At 42.6% G+C, this 26,952-nt stretch overlaps 1 protein-coding gene across 1 annotated transcript in view; it reads right to left on the bottom strand.

Annotated features, from left to right (window-relative positions):
* RBM38 (RNA binding motif protein 38) overlaps positions 1 to 21,818 on the bottom strand; it is a 36,545-nt gene extending 14,727 nt beyond the window's left edge. Inside the window, exons 1-3 of the mRNA XM_044663839.1 lie at positions 21,324 to 21,818; positions 19,871 to 19,994; positions 19,027 to 19,081 (exon numbers count right to left, since the gene is read on the bottom strand). Of these exons, the coding sequence (XP_044519774.1) occupies positions 19,027 to 19,081; positions 19,871 to 19,994; positions 21,324 to 21,548 (404 nt within the window). The 5' untranslated portion in view covers positions 21,549 to 21,818. The remainder of the gene's footprint in view (positions 1 to 19,026; positions 19,082 to 19,870; positions 19,995 to 21,323) is intronic.
* Between the last annotated feature and the right edge of the window lie 5,134 nt (positions 21,819 to 26,952).

Raw genomic sequence — 26,952 nt, 5'->3', positions numbered from 1 at the left:
CAAGATTAGAAAGTACATTTTCATCACCGAGCTGATAAGAACAACTAATCACATGGAAATGGTATTTTACAGTTAACAAAGGACAATCCAGAGAAGCAAGAAGGCCATGTTTGGCTTTGGTTTCCTCACCTGGAAAAGGGGGATAAAAGACTAAGACTTGCCCAAGATCACAGAGCTTCAACACAGAGAGGGTAGGTGCCTCCACAATCTGGGAAATTGGCATAAAAATTTTGGGCCCTCCCTTTGTACTAGAGAAGTCCAATTTTTTTCTTTTTCTTCTATGGGGTACCTTATTGTAAATTTTAGGATAAGTATGTATTTCTGAGTTTCTAAACTTTTCCTGTGTCCTCCAGCTTCCACAAAACTCCCCCAAATTTAATTTCTCATGCTGACACATGATTATCAAAACCACGATGGGGAAAGTCACACTGTGAAAGGAATAACTGTACTAACAGAGATGAGCCTTGAATCCACAGCTCACTGGCCAAAGTGCTCTTTACACCGCACATGAGACTTTCCTTTCCATTTAGCTCCACCTCTATTTCACCAGCCCCTTAACTGCCACCTCTTTCTGGGCCTCAGTTTCCTTAACACGTCAGGTGTCCTTAGGTCACTCAAAAATTCCATAGTTCTATATCATGCAAATTAAAGCTATAACTACTCAGCTGGTGTTAACTTGGCTTCTCTTTCCAGATGAACACCAGCTGAGTAGCTATAGATTTAATTTCCTATTAAATTTGGGCTGTACCTCACCCCTCCCAGGCAGCTGCACTGTTGTCTGAAACTAAAAAGCTTTTCTCCAAAAGGTGGGAGATGGGGGACTGCCATCCACAGTTGGGAAGTATTTAGGGGATGCTATTTTACATCAGAGGTCAGAGGGAAGCCCAAGAAACCTGATGACTTGGAATAATGACCTCCCACACTAAAGCAAGACAGCTTTTCGGAACTCTTTAGCCAAGGTGTGGGAGACACCAGGGTAGAATAGTAAAGTAGAAGTCTTGGTCCTCTGGGGACTAATAATGAATGAGCCAGGAAAACACCTATTTTTCCCCAACTTCCTTTTTAAAACCCTTACCTTCTGTCTTAGTACCAATTCTAAGATAGAAGAGTAGTAAGAACTAGGCAATTAGAATTAAGTGACTTGCCATGGATCACACAGCCAGGAAGTGTCTGAGGCTAGATTTGAACCCCAGTCTCTCCAACTCCAGGCCAATTCTGTCTATCAAACCCTCTCTCTGCCCCAGCCACAGAACAGAAATATGATACAATCCACTCCAATCCAACCCAATGATATGCAAAGCACTATGTGAAATATTAGGCATGCAAGGATAAAATGTAAAAAAAGAAAGTCCCTGCCCTCTAGGAGTTTATATTCTACTGGGTAGGTGAAACTTTGTAAATAGTTTCCTCTTTTATGTCCTCACCCCAATTTTGTTTTCCATCTTCACTGTACACTCTAGCCAAAATGGCTTTCTCTGTTCCTATCTCAGTCTTTGCACCGGCTTTTCCCTATGCCCAAGAATGTATCATCATGAAGCCTAGCCTGACCCCATTAGCTGCCATCGGCTTTCTTCCCAAACTCCCTTGAAAGTGACTTTATTTGTATCCATTTCTTATTTAATTTTGTATACACATAAACCCACACACATCTTTTTATTTCCCCCCCCCCCATTAGCATGGAAGCTCCTAGCAAGTAGGAGTTGTTTCATTCATTTCATTTATATCCCCAGTGCCAGGCATATAGTGAACACTGAATAAATGCTTTTTGATGGATAAGATATTAGAAAATCTAAAAAGAGGGAGTTCTATTAAGGAGACAAGAAAAGGTTTCCCATGAGATGTCACATGTGAGAAGGACCTTGAATGAAGCTAGGAATTCTAAGAGTTTGAAGCACGTTCCAGGCATGGGAAACAGATAGTCTTTGCAATCACAAAGACATGAAATGTCAAGTTTAGGGAACATCGAGCAGACTTCTTTTGCTGGAATGTCAAATGTATAAAAGAGAATAACATGAAATAAGCCTAGAAAGGTGGGTGGGAACCATATCATGGGAGGCTTTGTTACTTGGGTGAGGAATGTGTAATGACGTGTTAAAGTTTTTTTGTTTTTTGTTTTTTAAGGAAAGGGAGCTGTATGGAAGATGGACACGAGAAGAGACACATTAGATACCAAGAGACTTAATCTGGAGGCTACTGCAATAGGTAGGGTGGGAGGCAAGGAGGATGCAAACAGAGAGAAGGTAGAAGATCCAAAAGATATTGATGAAAATAGAATTGACCAGTCTTGGCAATGGACTGAATTTGAGGAAGGGGGCAATGAGGAAGAGAAAAGAATGGAAGATGACTCCAAAATTCTGAACCTGGATGAGTAGAATGATTGAGGTGCTCTCAACAGAAATGAAAGCATTTGGAAGAAGGGTAAGTTTAGGAAATGTAAGATAATAAGATCTGCTTTAAGTATCACAAAATTTTAAAAATTGAATGAGATCTCAGCAATCATCTAATTCAAGCTTTACTCCAAAGTAATCTGGGATATAACATACCCAATAAGCATTCATTCAGGCTCTGCTTGAAGACCTCCAATAGAGGGGAATCCACCACCTCCCAATGTGACTCAACTCCACTTTTCAAAAAGCTCCACTTATTAGGAAGTTTTCCCTAACATCAAGCCCAAATTATGCCCTTTCCAACTTCCACCTTACTGTACTTTCTAAGGCTAAAAAGATTAACATAAGAGCCTTTCAAATTCCTGAATCCATCTGTCACTAAATCCCATTCCTCCATTTCCAAGCCCTACACACTGCAGGCTTCTCTTCCCCAGATTAAACGTCCCCTCAGAAGTTTGAGATGCCTACGAAACACCATCAAAAACATCTCACAGTCAATGACACATGAAAACCCTAGTAGAATAGCTCGTTGGCTATGGGAGTGGGGGAGGGAAAGAACATGAATCATGCAACCATGGAAAGGCACTCTAAATTAAATAAATAAAGGGACTTAATTTTAAAAAAGAAAAAATCTAACAGGCAGATAGTTTTTGCTGTAGGTTTGGAACTCAGGAGAGAAGTTAGGGAGGGATAGATAGATTTGTGAATCATCTGCATAGAGATGATTGACTGAATCACTAATGCCATGAGAAGAAAGAAGGAGAAGGGAGAAAGAGGAAAGAAAAATACATAGAGGGATAGGAGGACAGGGAGAAGGAAAGAGGGGTAGAGAGAAGGTAGAGGGAGGGAAAGAGAGAGGCAGGAGAAGAAGAAAAGGAGGACAAAGAAATCAAGAGAGAAAGAATGAGAACACACATGATGGAGAAAAAAATGACATTTATTTGAAGGAGAAGGAAATTCCGCCATATGAATCCAATAGGTTCTTAGAGGAAAATAAATAAATAAACCCAAACAACTTGAATGTGAAGCTTCTGAACACTTGGATACCCTTTTAATAAATTAATAAAAGCCACTGCCAAGTCTTGGGAATGATTGGCATCTGCAAAATAGAGAGCATGAATGAGGTTTGGTCGCTCTGTATCCCGCCCACTCTAAGAGATGTTCAGTCCAGAATTGTCCATTTTCCTATCTTTCAAGCATTCGGATGCAAAGGCCTCTTGGAAATAGCACAACACCCAGCAGACAAATGCCACCCTCTGGCAGTGACCTCCGTTTGGGAGACAGAGAAACAAAGTCCTTTATGTTCGCTGGCAAAGGCATGCACACCCAGGACGCCCGTCAGAGGAACTTGGCTTCCAGAGTTGCATTGCTCAAAAGAGACTGCTTTAAGTAAATAAGCGCGATTCCAAATACTTCACATTCTCCCTGCTCAGGCTAGAGGAACGTGTTGGTGGTTTGGCACATGCCACCTCCGGTGACATCGGGGTGGCTACGTAATGGTCCGGAAATGATGGCAGGCTTCTATGGGGCCTGAATAATGCATCAAAATTCAGCTCATTGTTCCCTCCCCATCAGATCTGGGCTACAGAACATGACTTCTCTCTTCTTTAGGCAGAGGCGGTCAGACGGGTGAGAAGACTCAACTCTGAACCGATGGAGAAAATCAACCCGAGCCCAGCTTCAGCCGAACCCTTCAACCCATCGCTAGAAGGTTCTAGCATTAGAAGACGGCCAGGAAGGGGTAGGTTCAGGAGTGGGAAAGGCCAAAAAGGACTCTACCACTAGCTCACTGGAGAATTCTGGGCTTCATTTTCCCTGTCTATACAGCAAAAGGGCAGGAGTCCTATAGACAGGTACACTGGACTTAATACTTGGAGAATTCTTTCTAGCCCAACTCCTTTATTTTACAAATGAAGATCCAAAGGTCCAAAGGGAAAGTGGCTAAACCCCAGGTCCGTACAGCAAGAGATGAGATTTGAACCCAGGTCTTCTGATTCCAAGCACTGTGTCTTTTCCATTTTACCATGGTGTCTCTAAGGCCCCCTCCAGCAGCAATAATGTACAGCAATTGACATTTGGATCCTATACAGTGGGTTTTAAGGAAATCTAAGGAGTTAAAGGAAAGCCTCATGAACTCCCCTTGGATCCCTGACATCTCAGTGTAGTCTCAGCATGAGTCAGGTCATGACTCTGGCACGGACCCTGGGATATAAAGGATCGTGGGATTTAGGGCTGGAAAGGACCTTGGAGGTCATTTAGTCCAACTCCTCTCATGATGAAGAAACTGAAGCTTAGAGAAACTCTGATGGACATGAGGCCTAAATGTCCTGACTCCTACCCCAGCACTACCACAGCTCTATTTTTCTGGAACTAAAAAAGAATGAGCAAATCCAAGCAAATCATTCTCCCAATGACACTGCTTTAGGCTCCAAGAAAGGGCAATGGCAATTCAGAAATCAACCAAATGATTCAGCAAAATTCATTTTTCTAAAGAAACCCCCTCTCCACAAACTAAACGTTACCTACAAATACAATCTGCCCCTGTCACTGCTGTGACCCAGTATCTAACCTCCCAGGAAGTTTTGGTTGAGAACTTATTTGCCAATTAAGAGATTTCTCTGTGTTCTTGGTCACTCCCTCGAGAAAACTTTTTTATTTCTCCTCTGCCAAGTTAAGGGCAGGTTTAAGGAATGTGTTGATCTGGGTCCAAACACAGTTTGCAGATTGCTCTACAACACTACTTATTAAGAAGGAAGTCATTCCCCCTTAGGGGAGAAACCAGCACAGATGGGCAGAGGACAGATGTGTAAGTGGGCAGATGGTGCTGTAAATTAACAGGGAGAAGGTCCCAGCATCAATAATCCGCAAAAGCTACTCAAACTCAGACAAAGTAGAAAAAGTAAGCCCTGTGCACTTGACTGTCTTTTGTTGAACCTTGGGAAAGCAATGCAGGTTTCTAAAGGCATCTTCTGCATTCCTCTGGTCATGAGGATCACTTAAGGCTAAGAAAATATGGGAAGCCACACCAAACTGCAGAGAACCAAGGGTGTTATCTTGCTAAGAGTCTGACCTGAACAAAGCTGTGAGAAGGGGAGGGATCCTCTGGGCCACACAGCCCAAACACAAACAGAGCTAACCCTGCCCTCCCTTCCCTTGTTCTTCTCCAGGCAACAAGGAAGCTACATAGTTCATCACCCTGGAAACCCTTAGTACAATACAATGGAAAAGATGTTGGAGGTTCAAATCCTCACTCCTTCCTGAATGTGGAGGGACAGAGCCTTTTTGGGAAGTCAACCCACCAAGGCAACTGACAGACAGCAAAGGAGTGTCATTCTCCCTTTGTGGCAATTAGATACCTTACTTGATTCAAACAAGGTGCAGAGAAAACTATCTTGGATCTACCTCCACAATCCCAACCCCCAAGAAAATATTAAAACAAACAAACAAAAAACAAACCTAGTATCTGTGTACTTCCTCCTCTTCCCTCTCACTATTCCATAACAAAGACAGATGAAGAAACCTGATCTTTTGACTAATAAAAAGTCCAATAAAATAACTAGGATGAAAGTAGTATCATACAGTGGAAAGAGTACTGCCTGAGTAGTCAGAAACCCCAACTAATTGTGAGACTTCAGGAGAGGTACAAACTCCAAGGGTCTCAATTTCCTTGCACCATATAAGGATAACAGCCATTCTGTTGCAAGGAGGAAGAAGTGGGTTCTACCTTAAATAGGTTTGCAAATCTTTAAGTTCTATACAAAGGTAAGAAATTAGAAGAGTCAGACCTGAGACTTAAGTTAGGGCCTCCCCCCAACAGTATCACAATGACCAAGAAGTATAACATTGAGCAAAATATAGCTCAGTTCAGTCAAGGCAGGAACAAAATTCATTTTTAAAATGCAAAACAGCTTTGAAATACATCTACACAGTCAGATGAGCCCATTTCACTTTTCTAAAGCCCCCAGGGACCTGAGCTGCCGGATCTTTCTGGGCAAACAGAGGAGAAGTCTTGCTAAGAACAGGGAACAAAAGAAATCATGGTCACAGGTTCAAGGAACCCCAGGGCCAAAGGCCAAGTCAGGGCTGCATGATCTGGTAAGGTGCTGACAGTGGGTTCTCTCATTTGGGTTCTATCAGTTACTTGCTGTGTGAGTTACTCTCCTTCTTAGAATGTGAGCTCTTAAGAAGGGAGGGAGCCAATATGGAAAACTTATGTGGAAATTTGTTATTAAAATAAAAAAAAATTTAAGTAACAAAATTTAAATTAAAAATTTTTTAATAAAGTGTGATCTCTTTGAGAAAAAAGACTGCTTTTCATTGCTCCTTGTATCCTTCCCTCTAGTACTTGGTTCAGAAAATACTTATTAAATATTGATAACCTTGAGAAAAATCACAAATTCTGTGTACCTCACTTTCCTCATTACCACTTCTCTGAATGTCAACAATAGGTAAAGTCTTAATAAATACAAAGAAGATAGATTTAAATCCCATGGGATGCTCAGACAGGGCCTGCCAGATCAGGTCTACTCCACATCCCATATCTACTCTCCCATGCCTAGAAATGGAGCCAAAGCCCAAAATGGAACACAAAGAATCAACAAGACTTGACTAAGAAAAGATCATTTCCATTCCTGACAGGACTTGAATGGGAATGATTTGATTTTCCTAGATCTCAGCAATGCATCTGACAAAGCTATTGTTGTAGAAAATAGAGACAGATGAATTAGATTCCAATACAGTTACGTGCATTCCAAGCTGATCTTATGACTGGACCCCCAAAAGCAGTCATTAATGGTGTTGAAAAAACCTTGGAAAGAAGATAGAGGGGCCGGCCTCCATCAGAAAGATTTGAATTCAAACACAGCTGAGACATCCTGGCTGTGTGACTCCAGGTGAATTATTTAACCTCTTAGTTCTCCAGGCAACTCAACACTAAATTATCAAATACTTGCTGATTAGCATGGTTAAAGAGAATTTCCTCCCTGGGAGGTTCCAGGTACCACTGAAACAGTACAAACAAAATCAGAAGTTTCCAGTGTTGTGTACCAGAAATGTGTGCCATTTAACATTTTTATCAATGACTTAGCTTGTCATACATGACATGTTTATGTACTTATCAAAATGATAGAAGATGCTAATTCTAAACAGTATTAAAATGCATTAGATGGCATAATTCAATAAAGTCTTCATGAGTTTGACTTTATTAAGATGAAATTTAACAGAGGTAAATGTAAAATCATATACCTAGGGTCAAAAATCAATCCTATAGACAGGATGGGAGTGAATGGCTAAGTGGTTCATCTAAAAATATCTTGGGGGGGGGGGCAGCTGGGTAGCTCAGTGGATTGAGAGTCAGGCCTAGAGATGGGAGGTCCTGGGTTCAAATGTGACCTCAGATACTTCTTAGCTGTGTGATCCTGGACAAGTCACTTAACCCTAATGGCCTAGTTCTTCTACCTTGGAACCAGTACTGATTCTAAGACAAAAGCTAACGGTTACCAAAAATAAATAAATAAATGAAAATATCTTGGAGATGAGTGTCCTGCAAAGCTCCACGTGGGACACGGCAGCCAGTAGAAGAACAAGAGTGTCCAGAGGATGGTGAAGGGCCCCAAGATCATGTCTTGTGAAGGAAGTAGGAATGCGAGGCTGGAGAAGGGAAGAAGTCTGACTGGGAAACAGGAGGCTGTGGGAGGGGGACTCAATGGCACTTTAAATAATCTGAAGATGGCCATATCATGGAAGGTCAAGAAACAAACTACCTCCCTAAATCCACTTCCATTCCTCTGCATACCTGCTGCTCTGCTAGACTAGAGCAAATAGGCAGAGATAAAGAATTTACCAATGTAAAAAGGAATTCTTGGTTCTCTTTGAGTTCACACTTGTGAAAAGGGAATCCTTTGTTCTCTTTGCCTAATTGGAGTTAAAACTTTTGACAATAACTTAAGTACCCCTACTTAGTATCTCACTAGATTGTGAGGACAAGATTAGCTCTCCTCAGTCTACCTTTTGATTGAATCAACACAAGCTTGAACTAGGTGGAGGAGCTCACAAACTAAGTGAGTTCACACCTTACTTGATGCTAGGTGAGAAGCCAGCAAGATACTTGGGGAAGCTCCACCTTTTCCCCCCAACTCAAACAGCCAGAAACTTAAGAGTTCACTCAGAAAGGTGTGAATCCAAAGGTGATAACTCCCACAATTTGGAAACTGTGATTGGTCCCCATGAAAAGGGGCAGGGACAGGAAACCACCATTAAAGTCATGAAGATGCCTGAGCATGAAGGCTAGTGAAGGAGGGAGTAGAGAGTGAACTCCAAGAAGAGAGTGAACTCCAAGAATGAAGTCGGCTTCAAGAAGGTCAGATCAAAGAAGAAAGTAGGTCTCAGGAGTCACCAGTCATTGTCTTGGGTGAATGAATAGCTGGTTTCCCTTCCTGTCTTCTGGAGAGAGTTTAATTCTGATTGAAGGTTAAAGTCCTGACTGAGCCAAGCACTGGAACAATATTTAGTTAGATAGGTTAATGTCTTTTCTACCCTTTTTGTATTTCTCTACTTTATAAATAAAAGATTTATAATTTTCATATATTTAGCCAAACCATTAATTTTAACACTTACACCAACACTCACAGCTAGCCAGTCCTTTGATGTTTGCCAGAGGCAAGACAGGCTTAGTGGACACCCAGTGACCAGCAGGGGCTCAATAAATGTTTGCTGAAGCAATGCAATAATCCAGGACAATTCTGAGGAATTTATGAGAAAGAACGCTATCCACATCCAGAGAAAGAACTGTGGGAGTAGAAACACAGAGGAAAAACAACTGCTTGATCACATGGGTCGATGGGGATATGATTGGGGATGTAGACTGTAAGCGATCACCCTAGTATAAATATTAATAATATGGAAATAGGTCTTGATCAGTGACACATGTAAACCCCAGTGGAATTGAGCATTGGCTATGAGAGGGGGAAGGAAGGAGGGGAGGGAAAGAACATGAACCATGTAACCATGGAAAAATATTCTAAATCAATTAATTAAATAAAAATTTCCAAACCAAAAAATAAACTAAATAAATAAATGGACAAAACACACAAATAAATACATAAATAAATAAATGGATGCTTGCTGGCCTGGTATTACACTTGGGACTGTTTAATGTTATGCCATGATTCAAAGACCCTTAGAGGTGAAAAGAACTTCAGTTCCTGCCACCCAGCCTCCAAGGCAAATGCACCTAACATTCCCAAGAAATGTCCTCCTACTCCACTCAGCCTCCACCTGACTGGACAGACCAGACTGCCAGCTCTCCCACTGGATTTTAAGTTCCTAATATCAAATATTAAATATTTAATTATGTAATTTAATTAATTAATATTAATAATAATGGCTTAAACTAAAATAATTAATTAAATGAATGGATGTTAAAAATTATAATTTAATTACTAATAAAGTTCCTAGGCCTCAGAGGGGACAATTCAGGACCTTGAACCAAGAATCAGAAGACTGATGTTTGAATCCCAGATCCTACTATTTGCCCCTGGGCAAGGGCCCTTTCACTTTTCTAAGATTCAAATGCCTCATCTGTAAAATGTAGATACCACTCCTGGATGTAACTTACACCTCCAAATTGCTATAAGAAAAATGGCTTTATTAATCTTTAAAAAAAAAATAGAAATTAGGGCAACTAGAAGGCACAGTGGAAAGAGTGATGGGCCTAGATGTCAGGAAGTTTCATATCAAGTTCAAATCCAGCCTCAAGCAGTTACTAGTTGTGTGACTCTAGGGAAGGCCTTTAACTCTATGTGCCTCAGTTTCCTCATCTGTAAAATGAATTGGAAAAGGAAATGGCAAACCACTCTGGTATCTTTGCCAGGAAAACTCCAAATGGGTGACAGTCAGACATGACCAAACAACAACAAACAAAATAGAAATGTGAGTTATTATATTTCTTATGTACTCTCCTGCCACATCCAACTTTAAACAAGAACAAATCAATAATAATATTGCTCAACATTAACAGTACCACCACTATGCCTCTGTCAGGACTGGAACCCAGGTCCTTTGACTCCAAATCTAGTGTTTTTCCTACTATACCATCCTGTCTTCCACCCATAAATACTCCCTGATTATCAGAAGGGAACAGATTAATTATTTTTTTTAAACCTTTACCTTCTGTCTTAGAATCAATACCAAGTATTGGTACCAAGTCAGAAGAATGATAAAGGCAAGGCAACTGGGGTGATGATGAGGATCATGAAACTGAGGAAAACAGGGTTAAAAATGACTTGACCAGAGTTAGGATGTGTCTGAGATCAAATCTGAACCCAGGACCTCCCATTTCCAGGCCTGGCTCTCTATCCTCTGAGCCACCTACCCTGAATAAACCTTTATATGGCACTTTCTAGGTGCCAGGCACTGTTTTATGCACTTTACACATATTATCTCATTTGACACTCATAACAACGTTGCAAGGTAGGTGCTTATCATCCCCATTTTACAGTTTGGGAAATTGAGGCAAACAAAGCTTAAGCATCTTGCCCAGGGTCACGTAACTAGTGTCTGAGATTGGATTTGAACTCAGGTCCTTCTGACCCCAGGCCCAGCACTCTATCCACTACACCACCAAACTGCCTGGCACATTATTTTAATCATTACAATAATAATGCTTTCTCATTCACTTATTAAATAAACGTAATGGAAATCTATAAAGATATACACAGATGTGTGCATGTATATACACATATGTAAATATATAAAAATATATATTTATATACATATAAAATATTTATATGCTCAACAATAGGAGTAGTAGGAGAAAGAACTAGGAGAGAGATAAACATCTCCCTCTCTCTGAAATGAAGACAAAGGCCTTTTCTTCTTGTTATGCTCCGGCCCTTATATCTCCATTTCTTTTGTCATAGATACTTAAACTTTTTGGAAACATGTTATTTCCTGAAAAATATTCTAAGAAGAAGAAAAAATGACTTGCCAATTAAAAAAATGGACACACACATACCAAAAAAGTAAAGCAATATATCCACTAGAAATCTATATGTGGGTGTGTCTATATGGCCCTACATTTGGGGCAGGAGTGAATTTTAAACCCCAAAAGGGCTGGAAAGGGGCCTCCTCATCTGCCTCCATTGGTCTCTAGGACTGGCTTAAATGGGAGGTCTGGAAGCCCTACACACTGCTCCTGCCTCAGCCTGGGGAGTTCTTCCTCCATTAGGCCAGGGAGGCAGGCCTGGGAAAGGGGCCGAGGGTAGGTGTGGGCCTGATGCCTTAAGAGAACAATTCAACCACAGGAAAAGGACCCAAACCCCACCACATACCAGACGTCACCCAAAAAATGGATGAGCTCTGACTCTGGGGTGATGATATAGCAAAAAACCTCCATGAAACATTAGATTTGGACCCAGATGCCCTGGGCTCCTCTCCAAGTTCTGTTGACTATCAGTGTGAAAAGAGTCACTTTAATTTCTTTAACCAGGTCTCGAAGGCCTCATCCGGTCCCAAATTCTAGGATCTATTATCTTCCTGGGATAGCTTCCTCATGATATCTTTTATATATTTTTTCCTTCCTATCTTTTTATATATATATTTTCCTCATGATATCTTTATATATTTTTCTCATATTTTTATATACTTTTCTTATCTTTTATATATAATTTTTCTCTCATATCTTTTTATTTTTTCTTCATGATATCTTTATATGTATATTTTTCTTCCTCATATCTTTATGTTTTTTCCTCATATCTTTTTATTTTTCCCTCATATCTTTTTATATATTTTTCTCATGATATCTTTATATATATTTTCCCTCATATCTTTATTTTTTCTCATTATATATTTATATTTTTTTCCTCATGATATCTCTCTCTCTTTATATATATATATATATACTTTTTTCCCTCATGATATCTTAACCTATAATGAACCCTAGTTCCCTCAATTTCCCTCCAGGAACTCTAAAATGCCCACGTTCAGAAGCTGAGCTGTGCCCTCCGCCCCACCTCCCTGGGCCCCACCTCCCTGCCTCCAGCCGCATCCCCCGTAGCCGAGCCACAATGAGCAAGGGCGGAGTGGCCTGGTCAAGCCTCTGGCCTCTGACGGGATCAAGGTAGCAGAGGTGATGGGTTTGCCATCTATTGCCAACACCCAATGGTGGGTGAATGCAAAGCAGCAACTTCCACTGCCCAAGTGCAGAACATCTAAAATAAAACTGGAAGACGGTCTCCTGAAGCTTCAGGCCTGGGTGTTCTTTCACTCCGGGCATAAGAGGAAATATTTCTAAATTGCAAGCGTGTAGGCCGGTAGGGGATGGGGAGGGGCCTGAGCTTGGGAACACACCACTGGAAAATACTGCTGAAAATAACTGCAAAAGAAAGGGGGGAAAAAATCTTTTTTCTGTTAGTGGGTCTGGCAAACAACAGGTGCAGGGTGAGGCTGTCCCCAAGGGTGGCTCCTGATGGAGAAGGCCCGTGCCCCTGGCCCCCCTATCTTTGCTTCGGAGAAGCCCTAAAACAGGAAACTAGGGGGTGGGGGTGGGAAGACAAAAAGAGGCGGGGAAAGGGGGGGTACAAGGACACTGCTTGTCAAAGGCATCCTGAAAGTAAAAACAACCCATATGACTGTCTGAAAGAGTGTCACCACAAAAGAGTTTTGATTTCCTTCTATCTTTAATTTTCCCCTCTCTGTGCCAAGGGAGCAGCAAGGAGGAAGCCGAGACCCTCCCCAGCCCCCTCAGCCCAGAAACAGGGGGGATCCCAGCCCCTCGGGAGCAGGATGGCCCTTTTTTAGGGAGAACATTTCCGAGAGCTTCTAGGCCAAAAGCAGGCCTCAGGCTCCAGGGGTTTCCTTTGTCACTTAGGGGTTACTTATGCACCTGGGAGATCTGGGAAGGCCTCACTAAGCCTATGGCCAAGGCCAGCATTGTGCCCGGGGGAGTACGCCATTCAGGGAGCCTTGGACTTCTCTTACTTGTTTTCTTTTATTATTCCCTCAAAATGGCAAAGAAGGACTCTGCTAGCCAGTCCCCTCTACTCTCTATGGTCTCAGGACCACCCCAACCCAGCTCAGGGATGTTAGAAAGTCCTAGGTTTCCACTCCTGAAATACCTGCAATTACATATCACTAGCAGTTACATCTTCTTTTAAAAGTGAAAAATAGAAAGCCAACCTGGAGCTTAAAAGGTTATCCATGTAATCTTGAGGCAAGACACTTAACCTCTCTGGGATTCAGTTTTCTCATTCATAAAATGAGGGAGTTTGATTAGATAAATCTCTAAAAGTATTTTCTAGCTTTTAAAAAGAAAAATCCCTTAATACTTTGCAGGATCTTCTTTTTTTTTTTTAATTTAACTAGATGCATATATATTTTATTATATACTTTAAATATATATTCATATTGAAATATATTTTTAAATATATATATTTTACCAATTACATGTAATAACAAATTTCCACATAAGTTTTCCGAAGTTATATGATTGAACTTATCCCCCTCCTTACTTAACACCTTCCTTTTCACAGTGCTGGCAGATTATTTGATCTGGGTTATACATATATTATCATGCAAACATATTTCCATATTGTTCATTTTTGTAAGAGAGTAATCTTATAAAACTAAGGCTCCAAAACATAAACCCAAATAAAAAATTGAAAAATAAAATTGCAGGGTCTTTTGAATCATGGCTGAATCTTTTGTGATCCTAGATGTAGCACAGAAAGGGCCCTAACAACTATCTAGTCCACCTTGTTCATTTTACAATTGAGGAAACAGAGCCCTGGGGAAGTCAGATCTGAATGAAGGACTTTGACTCCAAAACTGCACTGGCATTTTCCACTTTATCATGTTTGTGGATCAAACTGGTTGTGATTCACACATTAAAAACATTTTTTTCTCTAATAAAGAGGTCACCTATCCTACTGAATTCCCACCCAACTTAAATTTTACATTCCTTAATGCCTTTATTACAGGAAAAATTCCTACTTTTTTTGGGGGGGGGAGGGGAGCAATCTGGTAAAACCTATGAATAACATTTATGCTTTTTCTAAAAAATTCATAATTGAAGGAAATGCTAAGATTTTCTTCTGCTGCTCTACCTGCAGCCTCTTCTCTCACTGGTGAGTCCCCCCAGGGCCTCCTCTTTTAGGAAAGCTGATCCTTTCCATAAATCAATACCTTTCCATAAATCAATACTCACCAGGGGCTTCCAGCTTCTCCTCCCCCGTCCAGCTCCCTCTGGTATGTTAGCTTTCCCCATTAGATTGTAAGCTCCTCAAGGCCAGGGCCTGGCTTTGTTTTTGCTGATATCTTTATCTCCAGCATTTAGCCCAGTGCCTGGCACATAGTAAGTGCTTAGTAAGTGTGTGCTGACTTGTTTCCACTTAAATTAAAATGAATGAAAATAAAGATTTAATTTCTCCCCCACTCAAAGCTTAAACCCAGGTTAAGAATCTCTACCCTATAGGGCAGCTCCGTGGCTCAGTAGATACAGAGTCAGGCCTAGAGACAGGAGGTCCTGGGTGCGAATCTGACCTCAGACACTTCCTTTCTATGTGGCCCTAGGCAGGACACTACCCCCATTGTCTAGCCCTTACCACTTTTCTGCCTTGGAACCGCTGCTTAGTTTAAAAAATAATAATTCCTACCCTAGATAATAACACCTCTCTACTTCCCTGATGTACTTCTGAATGTTTTGTAGTACAGCTACCCATAGCCACAATATAATGACTTGTGACCAAGAAGCAATATAAAAGATACCATCCAGGAAATAAATGATCAGAAAAAGGAGGCAGATTGGTCATGAAGTGAGAGTGAAAGAGGAGAGATGGAAACTTGAGAGCTTACACATAGTTTAAAAAACACCTATAAAGCGCTTTCTGTTAGAGGTGATGGAATCAGACTAGGGCAAGATAATGTGTATTTTTTGGATGTGGCCAATGGGAGAATTTGTATTGCTTGACTATATAGATTTGTTACAAGGACTTTATTTTTCTTTCTTTTTCAACAGGGGAAGTGAGGAAGGGGAAAATGAAAGAAGGTGAACTCTGGTTAATTAAAAAATGAAAATTTAATTTTTTAAAGCCCTGTAAAATCAATTAACAAGTATCTATGCAAAGCATGGGAGTCATAAAAACAAAATAAAGTAGGTCCTGCTTTTGTAAAGTTAACATTCTCTTTTGCAGAGGAAGATGGCATATAGATGTGCAAGTATAAACTTTGACCTGGCTCCAATCTTATTTTTTATATTATTTCCTTTCATGGACTCTCAGGCAAACTGGACTACTAACTTGTCACCGAACTCAGTACCTCAAATCCTGTCTCCACAGATTCACCAAAGTTTCCCCCCCTATTTAGAATGTACCCTCTCATTTCCATCTTTCAGAATCTTATTTGAGTTCTGCTCAAATGCTGCCCTCTTCCAAGAAGCCTCCCTGATTTCTCTAGTTTTTACTGCTCCTTTTTTCTTCAATTTTTCTTATGTTACTTTGACTGCATTTATTCCTAGGTCCTCTGATTCTAAACCCACCATCACTTCCATACCAACTCTTTAATGTTATAGCCCCTCATTAGAAGCATCTGGTGGCTCAATGGATAGAACACTGGACCAGAAGCCAGAAAGATAAAAGTTCAAACACGCACTTGGCAGTATGACCCTAAGCAAATCATTTCACCTGTTTGCCTCAGTTTCCTCAGGGTAAGATGGGGAAAACAATAGCACCTACCTCCCAGGGTGGTTGTAAGATATTTTTTAAAAGCCCTTAGAACAGTGCCTGGCACCCAGCAGGTGCCAAATAAACGCTTATTTCCACTCCCTATTAAAATGTACGTTTATTGACAGTTCTGAAGCTATTTTATTTTGTCTTTGTACCCTACTATCTAATCCAGTGCCTTACACATACGTTACATACACACATGCACAAATATAAGAGATGCTCAACAAATGTTTTTGGAATGAATTGAACCACAGTCATACAACAAAAGAAACAGCACGAAAGTCCTTTAAAAAAATTCCAGAATTCTCTGAAACGTATTATTAATGTGCTCTACTTCCTCCATGGAAGGGCTCTGAAAAGTTTATTCGAGAAGCAAGGGGCAGCAGGAAGTGGTTAATTGGCCGGCCTGGGAGGGCAGCCCAGACTGCCCAGCTAGCCCTCGCCCCCGCCCCAATCACCAAATTATCAGACCTTTGCGTTCGGCGTGTGGCTTTTCCAGGCAGACAAAGGCAAAGCTGAGTCAGACTGCTTTCCTTTCCCCAATTGTGTGGGGAAAGACAAAAAGGCCGCTGACAGCCAAACTCTTCGGGCTCAGCAAGCAAACACCTGACCGCTTGCCTAGGAAACCAGGCATGAGGCTGTGAGCAGCCCAGGGTCACACGGGCGGGTGGGCACATGCACGCCCCCGCTTCCCCCTCTGCCCCCCGCCAGCTAACTCGACTTCTGGGGACTGAATAAACGGCCAGGGCACAAGGCAGGCCGAACGGCGGCTCTCCCGAGGCTCACAGAGCCAGGGCTGCCCGGGCTGCCCCCTCCCCACCTGCTCCATCCTCCTCTTCAAACTAACACATCACGCAGAGACCACATTTCCATAACCAATGCTGGTGTCAGAGCCCAGGAACAAAAATGTTTCAGCGTTCACCGATACAATGACACGTGGTTAAAGCCGTAACCTTGGGGCACCGGGAGACGGAGCACGGCAAGGGCCTCGGCTACCGGGATCAGAAACGCTCGGGATGGAAGGAAAGGCTTCCCACGTGGATCGTACACAGAAAAGAATTCTGTGACTCCCTCGTCCTCCCTTCCAATTTCACATCCTTCACCTCATTTGACCCTCATCACAAGCAGGGAAAGAAGTAGTGCCCTGTACCTTCCCGATGGAGGGTCAGATAAGTGGCACGGAACAGAGACGGGCTTCCCCGGTTCCTATCCAGCCTCAGACATTTACTAGCTGAGTGACCCTAGGCAAGTCATTTGACCCTCTTTGTCTCAGTTTCCTCATCTACAAAATGAGCTGGAGGAGGAAATGGCAAACCACTCCAGCACCTTTGCCAAGGAAACCCTAAATGGGGTCACAGGGTCAGACGTGACTGAAAAACAACTGAATAACAGTTTTACAAATGAAGAAACTAAGGTTTGGAGGTTAAGAGACATCCTCTGAACTTCCCCTGGAATCCTGATTGAAGGTCTAGAGCTCTTACACAGCATTGTCTCTCTACCCCCATCTTCCCCGCCTTCCTCCATCCAACCTATTTCCCTCCTACCAGTTTGGGTTTTTTTCTTCCCATTCATATATATTTACTATTTAATATTCCATGGTCTAAAAATATATTTAATTCAAATACAAGGTACCAGCCCCTCCTAGATCATTTAAGTATCATCTGCCAGGGGGTGGAATATTAATACTGATTATGGTCTAAAAGGGAAATGGGTTGCCTCGAGATGTAGTGAGCTCCCTGTCACAAACTCTCCAAGTAGGAGCTGGCTATCTACTTGTCAAGAAGGTTGTAAAAGGAATCTCAGATCATCAGGTACTGGATGAACCTTCCCAATGGGAGCACTTCTGATTCAATAAACTATCTAGTTAGTTTGTTTTATTCAAATGGAGCACAAAACCATCCAGTCTACACATCACTTTAACAAGTTACAACATCACAGATTCAACAAGCAAGCTGTTTCCCCCGCCCTTTCCCAAACAGGGGCCACAGAACAATTAGTATCATCCAGAAAGTGATGAACCAGGGAACTGAAATGTCAACTATTTTTTCCAAGGACATGATACATGGACTCAATTAGGGAAAGGTAGCCAAGAGCTCACAGAGGAGAGCCTATCTTGCTCTGTAAGCCTCGACCCACCGCCTCCTAACTTTTCTCCAAAAAAAAAAGAAAAAAGAAAAAAGAAGAAAACACCCCTATCAATATTCTCTTTCTGCAATGGTACAAAGAGACCTACATCAATCATTAGGCACTTGAATGAAAGTGGTATGACAGGGTCTATTATTCTCCTGAAGTACACTCGTCCTTTTTCCGAACAGCTGCCAGACCCTATTAGATGTACAGAATGAGGGCTGAGCAGGGATGGGATCTGCTATTGAAAGGGGACAGACAATAGGCCCCCTTACACGGGCTATTCAGTCTCTGCATAACATCTGGCCAAAATCAATTTTTGACCTAATGTTACTTTCATTTGCTATCAGACGTGGGTTCATATGTAGGCTGTCATCTCCTTGAACATTAGGGCCCGTTCTAGGCTGCCCCAAAAAGACTCTGGGAGTGTGGCTGGCCTCCGATCACACATGGCAGGGAAGCTTCTGACCATGAAGAAGTCTATTTTCATGGTCTCGGGCTCTGTGTTGGTTTTTATTTTCTCCCTGATCCCCACAATTTCACATTTCTGAATTTTAGAGAAAGTGGTTTTATTTTTTTAGTAAGGGGAGTTAAGCAGTTTATGAATGATATGAGTTTGTGACTTTGGGGGAACCAGAGTAAAGCCAGAAAACAAATGCTACTTAGACTTGAGAATTTTAAGTTAATGGATTGCTACCTTCCTAAAAAATAAATAATAGGAAGTTTATGATTTTACTCCTCCTTTCCAAGAACTATCCACCCCCCCCCCCTTTAAAAAAGCTATATTCACTTACCCATAAGACCTCTGGATAAAAGCAGGGTGTAACTGCTGAACACCAATTGTAAAACCTAAAAAACAAAATGTTGGAACTCTAAGAGGAAATACTGAAGGTGATTAAATGGGCTGTTTGCACATGTGTGCACATACCCACTAAGCTTAACCACAAGCTGTCATATACACCAGTCATTTCTAACATGCATCTCTTGATTCAAAAGAGAGAGCTAGACAAGGTCCCAATCTGGCCACACAGTCCTCCTCTAGGCAGAGCTGGCCACACTATTTGACTGCAGAGGTTGGTACCAAAATCCTCCCTCCTTTCTCATTTGGTTTTCTAAAGGAAGTGACACAGCTCTGGAGGGCAATAATAGCAACCACTCACATTTCTATACCACTTTCTTCCCAACAACCCTTGGAAGCAGGCAGGGGAATTATTTTCCCCTTTTAATTATTGAGGAAAACTAGGGGAGTTTACATGGCTCCTAAGTGGCAGAACAGGGACTTGAACCAAGATCTCTGGACTCCTCATTCAGCATTGTTTCACTCTATTCTAAAAGAACTATCTTTGTGTCTTTGCTTCAAGTTCTCTCCTAGCTCCCATGAACCCTCCCTAGATCTAGGGCTCACCTCTTCCCAATAAGAATTTCTTCCTCTAATCTGAGCCCAAATGTCAGTGATGAGTGGTCTCTTTGACTCTGGGGAACAAATAATAAGCTACAATAGCTTGTTCAATGACAGGATGAGGCAGAGCCCATGAACGAGGATTCTGTATTCCACCACCAATAAATAAGTATGCTGAATATAATAATGTGAGCAGAGGAAAGATGGAGGTAAAAAACAACCAAGGTGGTTCCTCTCACCAGTGTGAATACTCCTTGGCTTGGCTCCAAGGTATGCCAAATTAACGTTTGCTTTCCGGCCATCTATGATGGGGTTGGGGTCTTTACAAGCTCTCTCCGCTGCAGCCCGGTCTGCCATTGTGACCTGCAATCAAGCACAAGAGTTCTCAAGGGTCCTACCCACAAAGGTCTTCTCCAAACTATGAAGTCTCCCCATCTTGATAGTCCCTCAGAATGAGTAAGCAAGGAAGGAGGAAGCTCACTCCAAAGGGAGCTCTGGGTGTTTTTCCTTTCCACATCAGCTGTCCCCAATGCCCACTGGGGCAGTTCCTCTGACTTTCCTCACTGCTGGTCTGGGTACTGCCCATAGTGCAAAAACAACAACAACAAAAGACTCACAACAATGGCAACAAAGCACCTTCTTTCTTTGCTCATCAAGCCAAGGGTCCCAGTAGGACAAGACCTTCAGGTAGATCTGAAAGTTTCAAAAGTATCCCAAAAAACAAGAGAAAATCTGCAGAAACCAAAGTGGGTCAAGTAGAGGGCTTCAGCCTCCATTTAGAGGCTGCTCTATCCCACCAAGTCTCCCAACTTCTCCCCCTTGGGAGGAACAGGCTGGCCAGTAAAACATGGTGTCACAGAACACTCAGGAGAAGGGCTTAGGAAGCAAGGATTAACTTGAACATGGTGTCCCTTCCCTTTCAAGCTCTGGGGAGAAAACTCTGGGGTAAAGAACAGGGGGGACAAGCCTTCCTCCTCCCTCCAAGGGCCTCTTACAGGATGAGGGTAAATAGGATGAAAGACAAGAAAGTGAGGGGGGACTCCAGATAAGCCTTTATTTATTTATTTTTAAAACTTTCTCCTGCATGTCTTGAGTTTGCTCTGAAATGAAAATGTTCTGTGAGCCACCTGCAGGTGCGGGAACCAGGGCAGCCGCTTAGCGCCAGAGCTGTGCTCTCCGGATAAGGAGCCACAGGGAGGGAGGGTCTCCGTGTGCCCCGAGGTTGGGCTAAGTGTGTGCTCAGTAGGAGGGAGGCACTCCGGGGGAGGGGAGAGGGGAGGAGAAGGGGCGGTTGAAAAGCTGGGGTTTGAGTCGAGTTCAGAGATGGAAGAGTGAACGGCTCACTAGTTTACATGGCCCCAAACAGCAACTCCAGCTGAAAGGTTACAGATAAGATGGTGGGGGAGGGAAGAAGGGGGAGAAGCGGGGGAGGGGAGAGAGACTAGGAGGCCCAGTTCTGATGACAGGTACTATGACGAGGATGCCAACACTCTGGCACACGACAGAGAATACAAATGCACTTATTTATTTTAAATCTCCTAGAATTCAGCCCCAAAGGAAAGGCACGTGCGACTTGGGAGGTCGGGATGGGGAGAATCTACAGACAACTTGAACTCTTTCAACCCTAAGTTTTTGGCTTCCAAAGGAGAAGGGGTAGGGATTGATGCCTAGCTAGGGCTCGGGGTCACTTACAAAGCCATAGCCCCGGGACTTGCCCGTCTGGCGGTCGGTGATAACTACTGCCTCCTCGATGTCTCCGAAGCCCTCGAAGTACTTCCTCAAGGAAGAGTCGGTAGTGTGGTAGGGCAGCCCCCCGACAAAGATCTTGGTGAACGTGGTATCCTTCTGTAGAGTATGCATGGTGCCGGCCGGGGGCCGCCCGCCGCTCAGCGAGCACGGCGCCTGTTGGAGAAGCATCCGCGCCGGGGCCGCAGCCAGACGGAGCCCGGGGGCCCCGGGGGAGCGGCGCTCGGGCTAGGCGTGGGCGCCCACCACCCCTTTTCCCCCAAAAAATGTATCCCTCGAAGTGGATCTCCTTCCCGTTCAAGATGTAAGGAAAATCCGAGCGCTTCCTCCAAGTTCAGTGCATCCGGGAGGTGAGAAGCAGGTGGTGCAAGGAGACCCAGGCACGCGCAGCAAGGGAGAGGAGAGAGAAGTCCCGGGCACCAGCGTACCGGGCGCGAACAGACCTCGCGCCGCTGGGGAATCGCCACCCAGGCGGCAGCCCCGGCTCTTTGTAGGCAGCACCGCCCCCTCCCGCCTTCAGCCCGCCCCAGGCCCGCCTTCAATCCGCCCCTGGACGCAGCGACCTCTGGGAATCGTAGTCCCTCACCCAGCCCAGCCCTACCCTGCCCAGCCCAGTCCTTGTGCAATCCACCCAACCCTAGGCCGGTCCAAAGAACCCAGCCCTCAAGGACCCAAGGAAGGGGCCTTGCAGTTCTTGATTAGCAAGTGATGAGAGAAAAATAAAACTCAGTGGGGTGGAAGAGAAGCCCTGGGTTCCCAAAGGGGTTTCCAAAATTTGGTGTCACAGAATTTAGCATTGAAAGAACTTGTCAGAGATCCTCTCCTCAGTCATACAAGCTCTTTTTACAAAAACGGAAACTGAAGCAGTGTGTCCCAAAAGTCTCAGAGCACTTTTGTATCGTCCTGTATAACTAACAGACAAGTTGCAGAAATAGGCCTGAACTCTGTTCAAAGTCGAGAGAGAGAGAGAGAGAGAGAGAGAGAGAGAGAGAGAGAGGGAGGGAGGGAGGGGTTTGCATGGGAAGCACTTTTTATGTGAGTTATTATGAGTACTATATAATCATGCTCGACTTTCTGAGTAATTTGAGGTAATTTGCAAATGCTTTGCCTGCTACAATCAGTGCAAAACCTGGGCATAAGGAGGGGCTTCCAGCTGACTTGGCGAGAAACCTGGACCACTGACCTCTCCATCACACCCTCTTGGATACCCTAGCCCGAAGGGATGATAACAGCCATGGAGCACACGTTCGGCCAGCGGGCCAAGCCAACCCTTATGGCGGACTACAAGTCCCAGGAGCCTCAGCAGATGTCCCGGCCCTTGCCAGCTTCTAGACATGCAAAAGAGCTTTGGGTCGTAGACATGCGGGCCCTAAGTTGATTTGCTCCGGGCAGCTAGGGTAATTTGCCTAAGAAATGAATGTTTGCAAAACAAAACAAAGCAAAAAAAGTTTGTGCCCTCGGAGCTTGCCTCAGGAAGAAGCTTCGGGTAGGGGGTGGGGAGCTCAGATGTCGCTGGCATTAAGGGCGTAGCAATTCGTCTTCTCCATGTACCTTTAATTCAGATGTTTAGGTACACTGAGGGCCTGTACCTCTGGAAGAGAAGGGTTGGAAGAAAGAAAAAGTGGAGGAATATGTATTACTGAGGAGTAATATAGCCTCAAACTCGAAACCTCTATGGACAGTGCTGGGGTTGGGGGGGAAGGGGGTACAGGATGAGGGGAGATATAGACCCCAAAAGGAAACGTGAAAATGAGGAGCACAGACACCATCCCTTCCCTATTCAGTGTCCTGGCTATACATACCATTTTTCCCCAGATAGAAGGGGAAATCAAGGCATAAAGAAAAAGAAATCTGACTTTTCCCAGTAAGATTAGACCAAGGAAGCACCCGATTTCTGTGAGTTGCCCTAGAACTCATCCTATTCCTATTCCTGCCCCTCCCTGGAAAAGTGATGATTTTGATTTCTGTGTTTTGAAGAAAGTCGTCATTCAAAGGATCATAGAATAGAAAAGGAGGAGAAACTTTAGAGATTAGATCAGACTGACCACTCTCTCACTTCATTTGAAGGAGGAGGGAGGGGGGCAAAATGAGACCCAGGAAGAGGAAGTGATTTGCTCAATTTCACAGATACAGTAAGGAACTGTCAAAGAACCGACCTAGCCTCCCATTAGGTCTAGTCTATGTCTAGCGGTTTGTTTTGTTTTGTTTTGTTTTTTAATGTAATCAGTGCCAGAGTTGAAAGAAAACTAGAGATTAATGCCATGAAATAGAAAGAATCCTTGAATTTCCCAACTGAGCTTGAAGTTATAGGACCTGAGCTCACATATTTGTTCTAAGTTCTAAATTCTTAACAAACCTAAAAAAATAAGGGTGTTGTAGGGAAGGACTTATGAGGACACTTTTCAAGATCTAGTTCATTTCTCATTTTGCAGGTGAGAAAAATGAAGCCCAGAGAAGGAAGGAAATGAGCATATATAAAAGATCCACTATGTGCTAGGCATTTTATATCATTTGATCCTCATAACAACCCTGGGAATTGGTGTTATAATCCCTATTTTACAGCTGAGGAAACTGAAGCAAAGGTTAATGGCCTTATTATCTAGGGTCACAGTTTTAGTATCTGATATTAAATTCGAACTCAAGTCCTCCTGACTTCAAGCCTGGCACTCTATCTTCTGTGCCACCCAGCCGAAGCTAAACTAACTGACTTGCCCAACACCACACAACAGGTGGCAGCTGCCCTAGACTCAAGGTCTTCTAAATCTAGGTCTGTTTCCATGGCTACCTCCTCAGTGTAATCTATATAGCCCACCTAAATTGAAAACTGGCCAATAGCCACATTAGTTTGATAATCTCTTTAACTACAATAATTTGCTTTGATCGGAAATGTTGCAGGATATATTCCATCTAGACATTTGCTAACCAGGGTAATAATGAATGACCACAATAGCCACCTCAGAGAGGAGAGAGCTCCCTAGAGAAAACTGGATGAGTTACCTGACCCTGTGTTGGACAATATCCATGCCAAGCAGTCGGCAAAGCAACTGTAGTCATTGTGACTTTGGCTATAGCCCAGACTTAAGCAGAATCTGAACATCAACCAGGAAGTTCAGATAATCCTGATTTTTGCGTGTAGCCATATGGCCCATGTCAGTGATTCCTGAGGCCCTCCAACATCTCATCTGAAAATCAAGGAAAAAAATTCAAGCATGTTTGGTGTTGTTTGCTAGTTATATATTTTATTACCTTTGAAAATTCATTCATCTGGGTATATATGTATATCATCTTTGAAAATTCATTCACTCGGGTGTACATGTATATTATCTTTGAAAATTCATTCATGTGGGTATATATGTATATCATTGTAGCATTTTTGTACATATACATGGAAGCATTTTGTACATATACATATACAAAAATGCCCCCATATGTATATATTTCAAAGATAATATATATATACCCAAGTGAATGAATTTTCAAAGATAATATACATATATACTCAAGTTAATAAAATATATGAATATTTATGGGGGCAAATATAAGTGCTTGCTAATGCTTCCATCCTCAAGTCATCTGCAATTTCATTAATTTGGTTATTCCCTCCACTATAAGCAGTTCCCCCTCTGTCCTTGAGTGCAGAAGTCTTCCAGAATTGATATGGAGCAGAAAAAATAATCATTTGTTTCTTGGCTAGCCATTGGAGAGGAACTTCTTCTTAGCTGGGCTAGTCCTGAGGTGACAAACACACAAAATCTAAAGCTGCTGAACTGTACTGAATGCCTTCCCTGCAGTTTTTTAGGACCTTTGAGACCTCTGGGTCACCTCTACTCCAAGACAAGCCTTAAAAAGGAGAGCCTCGAAGGAGGAATTCTTGGTAAACTAGACCACGTACACCCTGTGTTTAACCTTGTTTTTCCTCTGTGCAGTGCATTCCCCAGTGCCAAGAAAGTTCAAGTCAAGCTAAGTGGTAGACATGAAGAGGCCCCAGGAATGTTACCAGTGAGGAATTGCACGCTAGAGGCAACAGAAAAGATGTCTCTCGACAGATGGGTAACCAGAAAAGGAGCTGGCTCAGTCATGTATCAAGATCAGAGAGTGAGTGTGCTATATAATGGCAACACATCTGGGAAAAGGTCCCTAAAAATGGATGAACCTGTTTGGGAAGCCATGGATGTGGCTGGGATGATGAGTGGATGGGTTACAGTTAGGCAGGCTGGCAGAAGTGCCTAGAGCCATCAGGTATATTACAGAGGAAGGCCCAGGGGAGGGATGAAGGAAATTCCACTGTTCTGTGGTGTTATGGATAGAACCTGCCCTTACAGCCAGAGGAGCTGTGCTTAAGCCCTGCCTCTTACATATGCATTTAACCTCTCATCTCCTAAGTACCCTCAAAGGCCATAAATTGCAGAGAAAGTGGAGGACCTGCCTTGCTAGAGAATTTCCTCACTGAGGAGTTTTCACTATACCAAGAAATCAAGTCTAATGCCTTCCCTCTATTATCTCCAACTTGTCCTGTATACATCTTGTTTGTACAAAGCTGTTTGCAGGTTTCCCCCATTGGACCATGATTTCCTTGAGAGCAAGGTATATATATATATATATATGTCTGCATGTATATATCTTGTCTGTACATAGCTCTTTGCAGGTCTCTCCCATTAGACCATGAGTTCCTTGAGAGCAAGATCTGTGTTTTGCTGATTTTTATATCCCTGGCACTAAGTGCAGTGCCTGGCACATAGTAGGCATTTAATAAATGCTTATTGATGGACTAATTAGCCTTATCTTTCACCAATAGGTCTTCCTGAAGGCAGAGAATAGAGAATAACAAGAAACACTTTATATTTATGTAACCCTCAGAATTCTCAAAGCATTTTACATAAATGATGATGATGGGGAAGCTATATCCAACGGGCAGGCACCTTGGACACCAATGTCATCTAGGACCTAACGTAAAGTGTTGTTTTCGGAGTTTCATGTGGATTGAATAAGGATATTATATGAATGATTATAAGACACATTATTATTATAAGAATTATCACATATGCACATATGTAGTTTTAATAAGTCATTATTTAATTAATTAATGGTTGATATTTAATCAATGATCTAAAGACATATATTTTATACATTCCACCAGGGTGGTGAGAGAGCATACGTGAATTTATAATATTAATAATAATTAATAATATTTATAATAATTTATTAGTAAATATAAATTTAATGTATAGATTCACTAAACTCCCTACCCCCTTTACAAAAAATTATACCTTTATTTCCATCAAATCCCCAAACTAGAAGACATAATTTTAAGCATAAACATAGGGACAAGAAATTTAAAATTATGTAAATAGTATAAATAGTAAGGGGATTTGAGTGGGATGGGGACAGGGAGCCCATGAAAATGCCCCAAGTCAGAAGATGGAGTATCTTGTACAAGTTAAAGCACGGAGCCCCCCATCACTGGAGCATAGAGAATTAGGAAGAAAGGAAGGAAGGAAGGAAGGAAGGAAGGAAGGAAGGAAGGAAGGAAGGAAGGAAGGAAGGAAGGAAGGAAGGAAGGAAGGAAGGAAGGAAG

The sequence above is a fragment of the Gracilinanus agilis genome, chromosome 2 (genome assembly GCF_016433145.1).
Source record: "Gracilinanus agilis isolate LMUSP501 chromosome 2, AgileGrace, whole genome shotgun sequence".
In the NCBI taxonomy this organism is placed as follows: Eukaryota; Metazoa; Chordata; class Mammalia; order Didelphimorphia; family Didelphidae; genus Gracilinanus; species Gracilinanus agilis.
This window is presented reverse-complemented; position numbering and strand designations above follow the sequence as displayed.